At 38.3% G+C, this 18,088-nt stretch overlaps 2 protein-coding genes and 1 long non-coding RNA gene across 3 annotated transcripts; 2 read left to right on the forward strand and 1 right to left on the reverse strand.

Annotated features, from left to right (window-relative positions):
- Window positions 1-1,360: 1,360 nt before the first annotated feature.
- On the reverse strand, window positions 1,361-12,903 carry LOC310721096 (clathrin heavy chain linker domain-containing protein 1-like). The gene is made up of 11 exons (XM_083532393.1): window positions 12,601-12,903; window positions 12,056-12,243; window positions 7,418-7,551; window positions 7,144-7,345; window positions 6,067-6,182; window positions 5,873-5,972; window positions 4,626-4,732; window positions 4,385-4,556; window positions 4,077-4,279; window positions 2,247-2,426; window positions 1,361-1,954 (listed from the first exon to the last, which is right to left on the reverse strand). The coding sequence occupies exons 1-11, from the start codon at window positions 12,814-12,816 to the stop codon at window positions 1,758-1,760; spliced, it is 1,815 nt and encodes a 604-aa protein (XP_083388519.1). The 5' UTR covers window positions 12,817-12,903; the 3' UTR covers window positions 1,361-1,757.
- Window positions 12,904-13,705: 802 nt separating this feature from the next.
- Window positions 13,706-16,204, forward strand: rps27a (ribosomal protein S27a). The gene is made up of 6 exons (XM_083532429.1): window positions 13,706-13,810; window positions 13,919-13,983; window positions 14,350-14,404; window positions 14,603-14,688; window positions 15,802-15,933; window positions 16,013-16,204. The coding sequence occupies exons 2-6, from the start codon at window positions 13,936-13,938 to the stop codon at window positions 16,160-16,162; spliced, it is 471 nt and encodes a 156-aa protein (XP_083388555.1). The 5' UTR covers window positions 13,706-13,810; window positions 13,919-13,935; the 3' UTR covers window positions 16,163-16,204.
- Window positions 16,205-16,338: 134 nt separating this feature from the next.
- On the forward strand, window positions 16,339-17,203 carry LOC310721572. Its single transcript, XR_014532102.1, has 2 exons — window positions 16,339-16,593; window positions 16,624-17,203. It is a non-coding gene; the product is annotated as an uncharacterized lncRNA (long non-coding RNA).
- The last annotated feature ends 885 nt before the right edge of the window (window positions 17,204-18,088 follow it).

The following is an 18,088-nucleotide window of genomic DNA, read 5'->3' on the forward strand; positions in this document are numbered from 1 at the left end:
AAAAAAGTGAGGACCTGCAACTGCATCTTTGCACGTGGAAAAAAAACGCGGACACGCGCAAATGATTTCATAACGATAACCTTGTAGAACTACATTCAAACGTAGATTATGGAAAGCGGATTTACGTTTGAAGGTATTGAAATTATTGAAGCGAAAAAAAAGGAAATATTATTATTAAACGATGCAAAATATGGAAAGGAAAAAACTGAATAATAAAACAAAATCCAATAAATAAAAAAAAAATAATAATAATAACAATCCATCACCAGTGTCACAAATCACTGAGATCACCTGAGATGTTGTACGGTTTAGAGACAGTGGTATTGAGTAAAAGACAGGAGGTGGAGCTGGAGGGAGCAGAGCTGAAGATGTTGAGTTGTTCGTTGGGAGTGATGACGATGGACAGGATTAGAAATGAGTTTATTAGAGGGACAGCGTATGTAGGACATTTTGGAGACAAGGTGAGGGAGGTGTGATTGAGATGGTTTGTGCAGAGGAGGGACATGGGGTATATCAGTAGGAGAATGCTGAGGATGGGGACACCAGGAAGGAGGAAAAGAGGAAGACCAAGGAGGAGGTTTATGGATGTGGTGAGGGAAGACATTCAGGTAGTTGGTGTGAAAGAGGCAGATGTAGAGGACAGAGGGGTATGGAGACGGAGGATCTGGTGTGGCGACCCCTAATGGGAGCAGCTGAAAGAAGAAGAAGAACATCATCATAATTTTTAACATCATCATCATCACCATCAACTTCATCATTATTTTAACATCACCATCACCATCATCATCATCATCATCATCATCATCATCATTTTAACATCATCATCATTTAACATCATCACATCACCATCATCATCATCATCATTTTAACATCATCACCATCATCATCATCATCATCATCATTTTAACACCATCATCATCATCATTATTATTTTATCATCATCTTCATCACCATCATCTTGAGATGATTTCCAAGTTTTATTTTTTGTGCTGTGTGTTTAGAGATGATGACTAGGCTCAGTGTGTGTGTGTGTGTGTGTGTGTGTGTGTGTGTGTGTGTGTGTGTGTGTGTGTGTGTGTGGGTGTGTGTGTGTTTGTGGACTGAGGAGGAGTCGCTTGCTTTCATGTGCCTTGTTACCATAGTGGCGGAGCGACGTGACAAAGAGCTCAGTGTGCAGTGGAGGAGATCACAAAGCTGCCCATTTTCTCTGGCCTGCTGGGAAGAAAAAGCATCCACGCTGACAGCGACCCCCCCCCCCCCCCCAACACACACACACACACACACACACACACACACACACACACACACACACACACACACACTTTTAAAATCTCATTATCATTCCCACTGACGTGGTTTTTTTGGTACCGACTGCATCCTAAAAAGTGCTGATGCATCAGTGATGAGTCGTTCATGAACGATTCTTTCTTCTGAGTCACATCGGAGAACGAATCGTTCTTGAACAAAACGTCACAATTGAGTTACTCGTTCTTTATCATAATTTGTCCTCAGCTGTGTCGTCATATTTTCAGAATTGGAACTCAAAGTTGGTGTATGTAGACGTGTTGGATCTGCTTATTGAAAAATTATCATTTTTAATTATTTCTGATCAAACAGACAAAAAAAAAAAAAGATTGGTTCATTTTGATGATTGAGATCCAAAGAAACGAGTCTGATCTTCCCATCACCATGAAGTACTGAACAGGAACTGAGTTTCCCTGAAATCTTGTGTTTGACTCACAGGCGCCACCTGGTGGCTACATGAAGACGTGCTCCATGAGCTGGGCACTGTCGTGGCCTGGAGAGAGGAGCACGGCGCCGTCGTGGAGCAGCAGCGTGGACGTGATCTCCTGCGCCAGGTCCACACGCCCGGTCTGCTCACAGCGACCGGCGATTTCGCTCCAACCCTCGGCACTGCACATCTCGTCGTCCAGGATGGTGTTCTGGAACGCACCTGAGTGAAGAACGTTGAAGAACCAGTGCTATGAAACATTATGATGACCAGTGAGACACCTCACCAAGACGCCCAACTTATCCCCTGGTCCAAAGAATAAAATGGAGACTACGGTGATGCCACTTTGTGCTGTTTTTCCCCGCAATGTCCATTAGTTTTAGGAACAAAAAGATCACGTGAAAGGGTGCCGATAATTCTGACAGCAACGATAAATGACATCCACATACTTCATATGTGTGTGTGTGTGTGTGTGTGTGTGTGTGTGTGTGTGTGTGTGTGTGTGTGTTCAAACCTTGTCCACTTGCTTGAATCTGCTCCAGCAACTGGAACCCCAGATCCTCCAGCTCGGAGTCGAGAAGATAATGAAGGATAAACCCGACAGACATGAGCGCAGGAACGCTGTTGCAAGGCCGAGTGAGGTCCTGCAGCAGCGCCACACTGGGAAGCTCCTTCAGCACGAATACCACGTCATCTGTAAAAAAAAAAAAAAAAAAAAAAAAAAGGGTTTGGAATACAGCTGTGCATCGGCAAGAATCCGTCGATACGATATGTATCGCGATACAGAGGTTTGCGATACGATACATTGCGATACTGAAAGCAAGGTGACATATTGGGATATTTCTTATTGTAGGCATTGATATCATTTTTATTAAAGCTGTCAATTTTTTCTCCCTTTTTATTTTCTCTTCTCTTTACCGTTCAATTTAAAAAAAAAAATTTTTTATACATATGCACATTAGGTTATTAAAGATTTAACATGAAGTGGGATTGACGATGATGATGATGATGATGATGATGATGATGATGATTGTATTATAGGCGAGTAGAAGCATGATCTGAGCTCTAACTACTGTTTTACCTATAAAAGCTACAATCGCAGACTTTTTTTTTATTTTTTTACAAACAAATAAAATAAACTCCACCGGAAAATCATTTGTAATCGCTAAACATTTGTTTTTTTTACCGATGAGTCTCAAATCGGCGCGCGTCCGGCGTTTAAAACCGTCCGTGTGGAAACACGGTGAAAGTTCCGTTTGGTTTCCGGATGATTTACGTGATTTAAAATTTGCATAAAGCTTCCATATTTTTCTGTGTTGATTAAACGTTTCTATTTTGAACAGATAAAAACGTGTGATGAAGTTGCGAATTATCACAAGTTACCTTGTGACAATCATGCGATTAATCGTGATTAAATATTTGAATCGCTTGACAGTCCGGATATATATATACACACTTAAGTTATATATTTATATATTATAATTATATGCTTAAACCTTACTTTAGACTTTATACTTTTAATAGTCTTATATTTTTATTAATTTATTAATTAATTTATTTTTATTCTATTTACATGTTGGACAGTCGTAAGAAGCATTTCTCTACGTCATACTCTAAACTCGAGCAAACGAAAACGGCCACTAGTTGGCGCACAAAGCGCTGTTCTTTGAACTACAGGTAGTCGTCGACTTACGACCACGATTGGGACCGACAGACCGGTCGTAACACGATTTGGTCGTAAGTAGAGTAGGCTATATGTGCAGTACTGTGAAATGATGCCGGAAGCTGGTAAAAAAAAAAACGTACGCCGCGGCTAGCGATTGTGGTCGTAAGTTGCATAGGTCGTAAGTCGGCGACTACCTGTACAAATGAAGCTTTGTCTGGTTGTAAATACAACCACGAACAGCACGTGTTATTCCTGATCTTTTGAATAAAATTGTAACATATAAGCTCCTGAAAAACAAACCGGACGTGAACGAAACATATTGGCGTTGGTGTGAGTCACAGTTTAGATAAAAAGACTGCGATCAATCCGGTGGTCAGGATTTAACCTCAAAATGAAAAACAACTGACATGAATCTTGTATGATTAAAAAATATATATAACGATACCGCGTTTATTTTGAGAAGTATCGGCGAACAAAATATCGCAATCCTGGCGTGTATCGATATTTTCTTACACCCCTCGTTTGGAGGGAGTCTCCAGTAAAAACGCTTTGTGAGATATAAAGATATAAGGCTAGACGTTTTCTACAAGGGCTGCCGAGACTTCTTCTGAAGTGATGCATCACAGCTTGGATATGAGGAGCGTGTGTGTGTTGTGAGTGACCGATGGTGTTCCTCACCGATTGTGAATTCTTTGTGGTTGTGAATGAATTGTAAAGCGGCGCCGGTGAGGCCTCGTCTGCACATGCTCAGTGCGGCTTTCCTGAGCACGCCGCAGGCCGTGTAAACGATCTGCGCCAGGGCCAGGCAGGTGTCCACGGTGCGTAGGTGACCGGTCGCGTAGCTGCAGATCAGATCACCTAATTCCTCACTGAACGTCAATCTGCAGGTGGAACACACGAAAAAAAAAACAAAAAAACGATATTTTATAGAAAATTCTTTTCAATTTTTCACCCGTTCTCCATCTCCAATAATTAGCGATTTTCACCTGTGCTGAGAGACCCCGAACATCACCAACTCGACGTGGCCGTGCCGCAGGGCAAAACGGACCCCCTCCTTAGACATCTTCTCCGGGAGCGGTTTTCCAGCCGGTGCCGAGTTCATCAAGGACCGAAAGAAGAACAGCAGAGGAGGAACGGCCCCCTTGTGGACTGTGATATCTACAGAAGAAGAAAACTGGTGTCAAAAAACTGCAACCGGCGCGAACGTCGTGGTGGAACGCACCGTACTTTTGAATTTCTCCATGACCCCGATGTTCCTCAGCACTCCGTAAGGGGACATGGAGGCCTGGAAAGCCGCCGTCTCGTAGTCGGCCGCTTCGAACAGCTCTATAAATCTGCGGAGGTGGAAATGCAGATGGGATCAACAACGCTGAGGACGTGACGGTCAAAGTATTGCTAGGTGGTGATTTTTTCGTCTGGATTCAAATAAATACAAAATTATGGAATGAAGACAATCCGGAATACATTTGAAGACGGCGGTTTGGTCTGAAAAACCTTCCGCGTTTACACGTTTGTTTTTTGCGTGTTAGCAAAATGTAAGACGCTTCGACCCGCGAGTCGTTTCCACGTGACGTTGATTTACTTTACGGCTCTCCGGAATGTTGCGGTGACGATGTTTTCGCAGTCCATTTAAAAAAATTAAAATAAATAAAAATTTTAAATCGATCCACTTTGGAAAGACGTATTAGTGTGAACATGGCTATGGTATATAATTGAATTTAATGAACCAGTCAGTGGGAGAAATAATGCACAATTGTTGTGGCGAACCGGAATTTACTGGAATGTTTTTGAGGATTGCTGAATTTTTTTTTTTCCAAAAATGGTGCTTCCGAAATCTGTTCGGATTCGAAGTTTTAGTGCAACGTAAGGAAGAAAAAAAGGGACAAATCTAACATTGCGAGATTGAAGTTGTAGCAAAAAAAGAATAAAGTCGAAATATTTGAACCCCCGGGTGAAGTTCTGCCTTTAACTCCGACAGGGTCGATTTCATTCATCATCATCATCCTCTCTTGAGAAACATCTCCTCTTTGAATAGCACACAGATGTTTTTTTGGATCATTTGGTCTCGAATCTACTTTTTAGTGCTGCGTCCAAAAAATGTCAAACTTTCAAGTCGTAATTACGAGAATAAAGTCGAAATATTTTGACGATAAAATTTTAATATCTGAAGAATAAAGTCGCACAGATTCAAGATCTACTACTCTAAACGGGACTTTATTCTTCAAATATTTCAACTTTATTGTCAAAACATTTCGACTTTATTCTCGTAATTACGACTTGATCTTCAAAAATTTGACCTTTTTTTAGGACGCAGCACTGAAAAGTAGATTTGAGACGAAACGATCCAGAAATATACGGACTATGTTATAAAAAAAAAAAAAAAAAAAGTTGCTATTTGCAAAAAAAGTTGCTATTTGATAAACAAATTAATTAAAAACACGTCTCTGTTTTAGAAAAGTGACTCTCGGGGAAACCTTTCCACATAAAACGCCAGACGTGTCGATTCCTTGATCTTCCCCGGATCGTCCGTTTCTAGACCGCTGGTCTGGAAGCCCGTTTGGTCGTTTTCAAGTTCTGGAACAAAGAACACAGGGCAAACGAGACCAATGCACATCGATGTTACTAAAAGTATGTTCGAAGCTCCAAACATGGAAGAACTTGTGGTCACCTCTCATTCTTGATACATGCTTCAATTCAGAGGACAGGCGCTTGGGTAGAGTAGTGCGTCGTCCTGAATTTTCCCAGCGTCCGAGAGCTTCCTTGAGGTACGTCAGCTGTTTATTCCTGAAGACCAGATCGGCTACTTGTGATTACTACATACGTTTTAAACATCTGTATTATGAAAACCATTACGCTATTCTTTATACACACTATATGGACAAAAGTACTGGAAGACCTGATTCATATATGGATCTTCTTGTATTGTATACAACTTCAGAAGACCAACTAGGAGACCAAAACCTATTCCAGCATGACAAAAACCCAGGTCTATAAAGGTCTACAGTACATGGGTTGAATTTAGAGGAAGATCTCCTGCTATAGAGCTTCAACCCTGTTGAACACCTTTGGGGTGAATTGGAACTGCACCCCAGGCCTCCTCACCTCACCTTCATCGGACTTTACCAACACTGAATGGCTGAATCAATTTCCACAAAATCTAAGCGTCTTCCAAGAAGAGAGGAGATTAATATAACAGCAAATGAGGACTAAAATTGGCCTTTCAAAAACCGTGTAAAGATTGGATAGTTTTTTTAGTGACTCGATTCTCTGAATCTCGTTTGTCAATATAAACAAATCTTTTTGGAGTCATTTGGTTCATTTGATCAGACATTTTTCAATAAGCAGACACCGCCCCCCCCCGCCCCAACACATTTACATAAACCAACTTTGACTATCGTTATAATAATACAAAAATATGACGATGCAGCCGAGGACAAATTATGATAAATATTGTATTGTAACAATCACATGATAAAAGAACGAACGACTGGAATCAGAGGACTCATGAGACAAACTACTCGATTCTGTTTCCAGGAGAAAATGAACTAATCTCTTTTCAAAACGACTCGTTCCTCTAAGTTCATGAACGACCCATGTGAAGGGGTCCTCAGGGGTACTTCTGTCCATATAGATTCATCATGAAAAATGATGTGTGTAAGTTTTAGTTTTTGTGCATCTACTGATATTGTAGGCTCTTTGGAAAGTTGGCGGACTGAACAACCATTGTGCTCAGTGACGTTCTCACCAGAGAAGCAGTTTGTCGTTTTCTGCAGAAAGTTCATCTCTTTGGCTCAATATGATTTTCATTTTCCAATCCAGCTCGAGTTTGACCCTCACTGGAACATACTCGCTTGTTTTCTTTATCAAAAGTTCATTTCGCTTTTGCTCCAAAGACTCCAGATGTTTATCCAGGCATTCCAGGTTTAACGACTCACTTAGTGTAAGACCTGCGGATGGAGAAACATCAGGAACTGGAACTAAAGAGACACTTTAAAGAACATGGATTTCAGGTGAAGTACCTGGTGTTTGACCAATGTGAACTGTGACCTCTGATGTTTCCACTTGTTGCGAATCTTCTTGTTTATTTTGGCCTCCCTGAAGCCTTGTTATGTCTGTTTTCAAGTCAGCTGTGTTTCGCCGGATGGTTGCAATCCTGAAAAAAGGAAAATCGAGAATTGCTTTAGATGTTTGGTGTTTTTTTGGGCCAATCCAGTCTACTACTGACCACTCTGTCTTCCTAATGAACTTTCTCCTCAAAGAAACCCAACCCAAAGGAAATCCAGGTGGCATCTGAAGAACGTCTGTGCTTTAAAAATTTTTACCAATCCTATTCATTTCCATTAAATTATATCCAAACCAGTTTACTTTCACAGAAATTCTAACCAATCCTGTTCACTTAAACAAATTCTAACCAATCCTGTTCACTTAAACAAATTCTAACCAATCCTGTTCACTTAAACAAATTCTAACCAATCCTGTTCACTTAAACAAATTCTAACCAATCCTGTTCACTCCCAAACAAATTCTAACCAATCCTGTTCACTTAAACAAATTCTAACCAATCCTGTTCACTTAAACAAATTCTAACCAATCCTGTTCACTTAAACAAATTCTAACCAATCCTGTTCACTTAAACAAATTCTAACCAATCCTGTTCACTTAAACAAATTCTAACCAATCCTGTTCACTCCTAAACAAATTCTAACCAATCCTGTTCACTCCTAAACAAATTCTAACCAATCCTGTTCACTTAAACAAATTCTAACCAATTCTGTTCACTTAAACAAATTCTAACCAATCCTGTTCACTTAAACAAATTCTAACCAATCCTGTTCACTTAAACAAATTCTAACCAATCCTGTTCACTCCTAAACAAATTCTAACCAATCCTGTTCACTTAAACAAATTCTAACCAATCCTGTTCACTTAAACAAATTCTAACCAATCCTGTTCACTTAAACAAATTCTAACCAATCCTGTTCACTTAAACAAATTCTTACCAATCCTGTTCACTCCTAAACAAATTCTTACCAATCCTGTTCACTCCTAAACAAATTCTAACCAATCCTGTTCACTTAAACAAATTCTAACCAATCCTGTTCACTTAAACAAATTCTAACCAATCCTGTTCACTTAAACAAATTCTTACCAATCCTGTTCACTCCTAAACAAATTCTAACCAATCCTGTTCACTTAAACAAATTCTAACCAATCCTGTTCACTCCTAAACAAATTCTAACCAATCCTGTTCACTTAAACAAATTCTAACCAATCCTGTTCACTTAAACACATTCTAACCAATCCTGTTCAATCCTAAACAAATTCTAACCAATCCAGTTCACTCAAACAAATTCTAACCAATCCTGTTCACTCCTAAACAAATTCTAACCAATCCTGTTCACTCAAACAAATTCTAACCAATCCTGTTCACTCCTAAACAAATTCTAACCAATCCTGTTCACTCATAAACAAATTCTAACCAATCCTGTTCACTTAAACAAATTCTAACCAATCCTGTTCACTTAAACAAATTCTAACCAATCCTGTTCACTCCTAAACAAATTCTAACCAATCCTGTTCACTCCTAAACAAATTCTAACCAATCCTGTTCACTTAAACAAATTATAACCAATCCTGTTCACTCATAAACAAATTCTAACCAATCCTGTTCACTTAAACAAATTCTAACCAATCCTGTTCACTTAAACAAATTCTAACCAATCCTGTTCACTTAAACAAATTCTAACCAATCCTGTTCACTCCTAAACAAATTCTAACCAATCCTGTTCACTTAAACAAATTCTAACCAATCCTGTTCACTCCTAAACAAATTCTAACCAATCCTGTTCACTTAAACAAATTCTAACCAATCCTGTTCACTTAAACAAATTCTAACCAATCCTGTTCACTCCTAAACAAATTCTAACCAATCCTGTTCACTCAAACAAATTCTAACCAATCCTGTTCACTCCTAAACAAATTCTAACCAATCCTGTTCACTCAAACAAATTCTAACCAATCCTGTTCACTCCTGAACAAATTCTAACCAATCCTGTTCACTCATAAACAAATTCTAACCAATCCTGTTCACTTAAACAAATTCTAACCAATCCTGTTCACTTAAACAAATTCTAACCAATCCTGTTCACTCCTAAACAAATTCTAACCAATCCTGTTCACTCCTAAACAAATTCTAACCAATCCTGTTCACTTAAACAAATTATAACCAATCCTGTTCACTTAAACAAATTCTAACCAATCCTGTTCACTGAAACAAATTCTAACCAATCCTGTTCACTTAAACAAATTCTAACCAATCCTGTTCACTCCTAAACAAATTCTAACCAATCCTGTTCACTTAAACAAATTCTAACCAATCCTGTTCACTCCTAAACAAATTCTAACCAATCCTGTTCACTTAAACAAATTCTAACCAATCCTGTTCACTGAAACAAATTCTAACCAATCCTGTTCACTTAAACAAATTCTAACCAATCCTGTTCACTTAAACAAATTCTAACCAATCCTGTTCACTCCTAAACAAATTCTAACCAATCCTGTTCACTCCTAAACAAATTCTAACCAATCCTGTTCACTCCTAAACAAATTCTAACCAATCCTGTTCACTTAAACAAATTCTAACCAATCCTGTTCACTTAAACAAATTCTAACCAATCCTGTTCACTTAAACAAATTCTAACCAATCCTGTTCACTCCTAAACAAATTCTAACCAATCCTGTTCACTCCTAAACAAATTCTAACCAATCCTGTTCACTTAAACAAATTCTAACCAATCCTGTTCACTTAAACAAATTCTAACCAATCCTGTTCACTTAAACAAATTCTAACCAATCCTGTTCACTTAAACAAATTCTAACCAATCCTGTTCACTTAAACAAATTCTAACCAATCCTGTTCACTCCTAAACAAATTCTAACCAATCCTGTTCACTTAAACAAATTCTAACCAATCCTGTTCACTTAAACAAATTCTAACCAATCCTGTTCACTTAAACAAATTCTTACCAATCCTGTTCACTCCTAAACAAATTCTAACCAATCCTGTTCACTTAAACAAATTCTAACCAATCCTGTTCACTCCTAAACAAATTCTAACCAATCCTGTTCACTTAAACAAATTCTAACCAATCCTGTTCACTTAAACAAATTCTAACCAATCCTGTTCACTCCTAAACAAATTCTAACCAATCCTGTTCACTCAAACAAATTCTAACCAATCCTGTTCACTCCTAAACAAATTCTAACCAATCCTGTTCACTCAAACAAATTCTAACCAATCCTGTTCACTCCTAAACAAATTCTAACCAATCCTGTTCACTCATAAACAAATTCTAACCAATCCTGTTCACTTAAACAAATTCTAACCAATCCTGTTCACTTAAACAAATTCTAACCAATCCTGTTCACTCCTAAACAAATTCTAACCAATCCTGTTCACTCCTAAACAAATTCTAACCAATCCTGTTCACTTAAACAAATTATAACCAATCCTGTTCACTTAAACAAATTCTAACCAATCCTGTTCACTGAAACAAATTCTAACCAATCCTGTTCACTTAAACAAATTCTAACCAATCCTGTTCACTCCTAAACAAATTCTAACCAATCCTGTTCACTTAAACAAATTATAACCAATCCTGTTCACTTAAACAAATTCTAACCAATCCTGTTCACTGAAACAAATTCTAACCAATCCTGTTCACTTAAACAAATTCTAACCAATCCTGTTCACTCCTAAACAAATTCTAACCAATCCTGTTCACTTAAACAAATTCTAACCAATCCTGTTCACTCCTAAACAAATTCTAACCAATCCTGTTCACTTAAACAAATTCTAACCAATCCTGTTCACTGAAACAAATTCTAACCAATCCTGTTCACTTAAACAAATTCTAACCAATCCTGTTCACTTAAACAAATTCTAACCAATCCTGTTCACTCCTAAACAAATTCTAACCAATCCTGTTCACTCCTAAACAAATTCTAACCAATCCTGTTCACTCCTAAACAAATTCTAACCAATCCTGTTCACTCAAACAAATTCTAACCAATCCTGTTCACTTAAACAAATTCTAACCAATCCTGTTCACTCCTAAACAAATTCTAACCAATCCTGTTCACTGAAACAAATTCTAACCAATCCTGTTCACTTAAACAAATTCTAACCAATCCTGTTCACTCCTAAACAAATTCTAACCAATCCTGTTCACTTAAACAAATTCTAACCAATCCTGTTCACTCCTAAACAAATTCTAACCAATCCTGTTCACTTAAACAAATTCTAACCAATCCTGTTCACTTAAACAAATTCTAGGGTTAGGGTTATTTTTCACTTTTTTAAAATCTCTGGTTTCAATAAACTTTCTTTTCGGCTTCTCCCGTTAGGGGTCGCCACAGCGGATCCTCCGCACGTTTGATTTGGCACATGTTTTACGCTGGATGCCCTTCCTAACGCAACCCTCCCCAATTTATCCGGGCTTGGGACCGGCACTAAGAGTGGCTGGGGATGGTTCCCTGACCGGGAATCGAACCCGGGTCGCAGCGGTGGGAGCACTGCATCTTAACCACTAGACCACCAGGGGACCATAAAATCTCTGGTTTCAATAAAGATCCATAAAGAATGAAAATGTTTTAACTTCTCCTGCAGCTGAGCAGCTCTTCTTTGGTAGTACATTATGGAGGTGGGTTGAGTGAGCTGGGTCTTCATTTTTCCATGAGCAAGCTGAGCCTGATGCTGATTGCTCTTCAGCGAGGTAATGAAGTCATCATATTCTTTCTTGATGGCCGTGAGAATCGGTTTGTACGCCGTACTGTAGTCGATTATCTAACAAGGGGACATGAAGACGGTTGTGAAAGAGAAAAAGAAAATAGAAAAAAAAAAAGACTTTTCTGGTAAAAGAACAATGGGGTTGGAAATCATTTTATAGACAGACAGACAGACAGACAGACAGACAGACAAGATAGATAGATAGATAGATAGATAGATAGATAGATAGATAGATAGATAGATAGATAGATAGATAGATAGATAGATAGAAAAATTGATAGATAGATGGTCAAGGGTGCATTCATAGAATGCAATAGGATGCAGTTGAATGAGAAAAAATGCAAAGAAAAAATACACTGGTTTTATTATAATACTGATATAATTTAATAATAAATATGAATATAATGAATGTACCTTGTGGAAAGCTGTGCTGTAAATGGTGTATCTTTGCTCATCAGGTCCCTCATTAAGACAGGACAACTGCACCTTCTCACTTTCTATAAATTCTTTCAGTGATTTCATAAAACTCTTGTCTTTAGCACTTTCAAACATGGTGTTCCCTTTAAACGCCATCAAATCTTTCGGTTTTTTTCCATTCCTAATTATTCTGTTAAACTTGCTTATATACATATACACATATTGTCAACACAAAATCGACCTTTCTTCCTTAACAGCGTCTAAAGGCATGTTTGGGTGCCATGGAAACAAACGTGCGAGCTGACGTCCGCTCATACTGACTCTGGAGTCGACTTCGATTCGGCTCTGACTCTTGAGTCGACTCTACATATAATAATATTCATTTTTATAAATAGAGTCGACTCAGATGCTGCTCCGACTCTTGAGTCGACTCTACATATAATAATAATAATAATAATAATAATAATAATAATAATAATAATAATAAATAGAGTCGACTCCGATTCCGTATTATAAAATATATATACAAAATACATCGATTTGTCCTCTTTTGTCAGAACTAATCCTATGAATCATAAGTATTATCAATTTTAATTTTATTGTTCTTTTTGTTTCACTAAATATTACAATAAAAATTCCCAGAGTTAATTATTTGCATTAATAATAATAATAATAAATATTATTATTATTATTATTATTATTATTATTATTATTTATATTATTATGGATTCGACTCGACCATGAATCGATTCCTTTGATGGCTGATTCAAATCTTCCTCACTTCCTACACAATAAAACAGTATTTAGTGGTTATTAGAAAAAAGCAATATTGCAAATGATGTATAAATTAAATAAATCACACGATACAATATCTGTTATTTCTAATGATGCATTTTTTTTTTTTTTGACATTAAAAGGGAGTCGACTCGAGGAATCGATTCCTTTGATGGCTGACTCAAATCTTCTCCACTTCCTACGCAACAAAACAGAAATTAAAATAAAACAAAATTTCGACATATTTAAAAATTAAATATTTATAGATGACATTTAAAAATATATATATTTGTTATATCTAATGCGCTGTGTGGTTGTTTTTGAACAGGCACTGTAAGGGACTCCTAACACCCCGTGCAAAGGTCTCGAGAAAACCCCGTAGCGCGGTCCGAAAGCCCTCTTCTCCCGATCCGCCATTAGCGAGAGGCTTGTGGTGAGTTGATCTCCGGCTTCGGATTTGATTAAAAATAGCAGAAAATGCGTTGAAAAAGTCGATATTTCGTTACTGAGGAAACGTTTTTTGTGCGTGTTCTGTGTGCAGGTGGAATCGACGGCAAAATGCAGATTTTCGTGAAAACCCTTACGGGCAAAACCATCACCCTTGAGGTGCGCGAGCGGCCGCGTTGGCTCAGTCAAACTTCGGGTTTTCATTTAGAATAATTTATTCTGATTATAAAAATAAAATTTGTAAACAAATTTTACGTACTTTTTTTTTATCATTAAGTGTCTCATGAAGCATAAAATATATAACTAGCATTAAAATCGCTGCCAGCCGCTGCCGCACGTGCGCGCGCGCGCATGCGTTCAACGTTAAATAGTGTGAAGAGAAATTCATGCTTTAGGTTTTAAACCACATTTCTGTCTTTTTTTTTTTTAATTCTGAGTTGCTTTAGTTAATTGGTTAATTGTATTATTAGACACGTGATTCTCTTCAGATCGTGCTTCTCATGTTTCTTTATTTTGACTCCTCAGGTTGAGCCTTCGGATACTATTGAAAATGTCAAGGCCAAAATCCAAGACAAAGAAGGTAAAGTTGCAGCACCAGGGCTTTGATCATGACCATAATTGCTTGACTGGTCCTCCATAGACCTGTCCTGGTTGACGTCTTTATAAGCACGTGTCCTGGTTGTTTTCAGTGCTCGTTCACGCTCATGTATCTTCTACCTGTAAACGTGTTTGGAAGTCGATTGTAATTGAGCGATTCTTTCTCCCGACTTGAACCCAGGCATCCCTCCTGACCAGCAGAGGTTGATCTTCGCCGGGAAGCAGTTGGAGGATGGACGCACCTTGTCTGACTACAACATCCAGAAGGTGAGCTTTAGAATGGACCACAGGTTCTGCAGAACTGGTCCCAGAGTGGATGTTCTGTCCTGTGTGAGATCAGGATGGAATTTAATAACAGTGAGCTTCTGATCAGGAGGTCATGAGTTCAAATCCATCAAGCTGTACTTGGAGCCAGGCCTGTATTAACCCCCTTATTTGTGCAGTTGGATTAGTGAGATGGTTGTGAGATGCGCCGGATGAAGTTTGCAAGTCGATTAGATAAAAACCCTCAAGGTTTTCATATCCTTCGATCCAAAAGAAATCGCGCTTCGTTTAGCAGAAAAAACGGATTCATAAGTCCAGGAACATCAGCTGCACTTGAAATGATTGAATTGTGCAATTAACTATAAAATTATTGATGATTTCTACTGGGTTCCACCACCTCCACCACCACCCCCTCCTTCCTGTCTGGCTGTTATGTAGTGTTTATGTTGGCTTAATAAAGTCATGACGCCAAAAGGGTCAGAAAGCAAACACTTTCCACAGAATTCACCTAGAGAACCTGCATGTGGAGATTTTCCTGATTGGTTCAGTTTTTCTCCCCGATTGATTCATTTTAAACGCGAGTCTGTTTGTAAACCAGCGTGAATATCTGCCGTTTGAGATTTTGTTAGAATACGTTTTTTCCCCCCTTAGGTTCTTTATATTTAACAAAGGATAAATGGCAGTTTTTCTTCCTGCATTTGAAAGTGTGGTGTATCGTTAATAGTGAAGATGAGCCTCCACATGATTTATCTCCAGTCTCACCGAGCCGTCTCTGTAGCTTGTTTTAGCAGCGCGCGGTCAACGAAGTGCACGTTTTTGTACAAATATAAATAACTGTATGAGGCGAAATTACAACCTTCAACGCAACACATTTATTCACAATGTCATTCCTTTACTCGGATATACATAAATAATCCACCACTTTTTTGTAATCGCTAAACATTTGTTTTACTGATGCGCAAAAAGTCTCAAATCGAGCACCAACATCCTCCACGGTGCACGCGTCCGCCGATTAAAACCGTTCGTGTGGAAACACTGCATTTAAAACACCATACAAACATGAACATGGATATTCTGCTGTCAAGTTGGACTTGATTAAATCTGTGCCTGTTCCAGGAGTCCACCCTGCACCTGGTGCTGAGGCTGCGTGGTGGTGCTAAGAAAAGGAAGAAGAAGTCCTACACCACCCCTAAGAAGAACAAGCACAAGAGAAAGAAGGTCAAGCTCGCTGTGCTCAAGTACTACAAGGTAGGAACCTTCAGCACTCCAGCTTTATGTACATTTCCAATAAACACCCCGGTCTGATCTCATCCTTGTCTGGTTTCAGGTCGACGAGAACGGCAAGATCCACCGCCTCCGTCGCGAGTGCCCAGCTGACGAGTGCGGCGCCGGCGTCTTCATGGCCAGCCACTTCGACAGGCACTACTGCGGCAAGTGCTGTCTCACCTACTGCTTCAACAAGCCGGAGGACAAGTGAACGGATGTACAGTAGCCAATAAAAATCATTTCCACCCCCAAACATTCACTGTGTCGCTTCTTTTCACTCATGAGTTTCCCTTTAACATTATTTAATGGTTATATACGGTACATTATAGTAATTTTATAATATTAATTTTGTATTACTTTTTTTTTTATTATTTATTAAATGTGCTGGCGGGAGGGGGTGATTGGGTGATCAAACAAGCATTTTATAAATCTAGTCCAACATTTTTTCTGATGTTAAAGTTTATGGTGCTGGTTGTCTAGACATAATTTATTATATGAAAACCAGCGTTTTCTCTTTATTACAAAAAACTGCAAGAATTGAACTTTATAGTTCAGGATTAATAAAGAGGGTTTAAGACTCACGTGTTGTACGTTTGACCATGAAACGTATTATAATGAAGCATGGTGGCGGCGTAAGGTCTAGTTTATGATCCATATATACGTGTGTAATAGTGTTGATGCCAGGATAAACGTGAAAGCTGGATATGTGGGACTACCGTTCTGAAGGTTGTGAGTTCAAATCCCAGCCGCACCAAGCTGCCGCTCCTGAGCCCCTGAGGAAAGCCCTTAACTTTGTTCCTCGTCCAAGTTTGACACAGAACAAGGAATGTAGGTGACGATTCATCCCAAAGGTGTTGAGATCTACTCCAAACTTATGTTCATGGAAATTTCTTTATGCATTTTGTGCCATGTAACGTGTTCGAGTCTGGCGTGAAAGGAAACGTGATGCTGCCACGTTTAAAGACGTCCTGTAAAATGATGTGCCTCCAACTTTCTGGTAATGGTGTTGGGATGAACTTATACCTGGAAAAGTTGGGAAATAATGTATTTAGCAGCATGTTAAGAGGAAAGAAAATAACACGTGTATTGGGTGTCATTTAAGTGATCGGTCAAATGAAATCTCCCACACTGATGCCTTCTTCACCGTTACTTTTATAAATTACCAGAAATGGGAAAAAAAAAATTACTTGACAGTATTCAATCCATTGAATTAAACTGGGTGAAATAAAAGGTGTCCATTATCAAACTGCAATGGAGGGATTTTGACCATGTGCTTCTTTCATATAGCTGTGTTTCTTTAGTAATAAATGAATGACTGGTTTTTATCTCATCTATAAAGCTTAGATTTTACACTCAAAGCCATTAACAACTGGGTTTCCAAACATTCGTTGAAATTGTGTGACTATATTTGCTTTTGACATGTGAATAATATTAAAATCTCCACTTCTGGACTTCTAGCCAGACTCTATGGTTTAATAGATATTTTAAAATCTTATTTGGTACTATCCTATTCTCTTTTAATTGACTTGAAGATGTCCAATTAGGCCAAAAACCAAGTAACTAGTCTAATGAAGGTAAATATTTTCCTTGCACATTATTTATATATATTCCAGTATTTTTTTTATTAAACATGAACACTGTTACACATTGTGGGGGTAGCATTATGGTCTGAGGCTGTTTCCCTTTACAGAAAATGAAGGGAAAGATGAAGATCATTGATGATCTCCAAAATTTTTTAAGAAAGCCTAAAGCCATCTGCCAGAAAGTTGGATATGCAGTTAGGTGTTACAACAGATCAACGACCCCAAACACATAAATACATTGTTTAAAATCAGGCTTGAATTACAGTTTTAGAAATGGCCTTCCCAAGTCCAGACCAGAACATGTGGACTGAGCTGAAGAAACAAGTCCATGTTACATATGGCCAAGGATTCGACTAGAAGCTTCTGGATGGCTATCAGAAGCACCTAATTGAGGTGAAAATGACCAAGGGATATTTCACCAGTAATGCTGTATGTATGTATATATATATATATATATATATATATATATATGTTGGAAACTTTTTCACAAACTTTTCCTCAAATCGTTTATGAACTTTGTGCAGGCATTTTGCCCTGCTGCTTTTAGATCAATG

This window comes from Silurus aristotelis, assembly GCF_946808225.1.
Source record: "Silurus aristotelis genome assembly, chromosome: 27".
Taxonomy (NCBI): Eukaryota; Metazoa; Chordata; class Actinopteri; order Siluriformes; family Siluridae; genus Silurus; species Silurus aristotelis.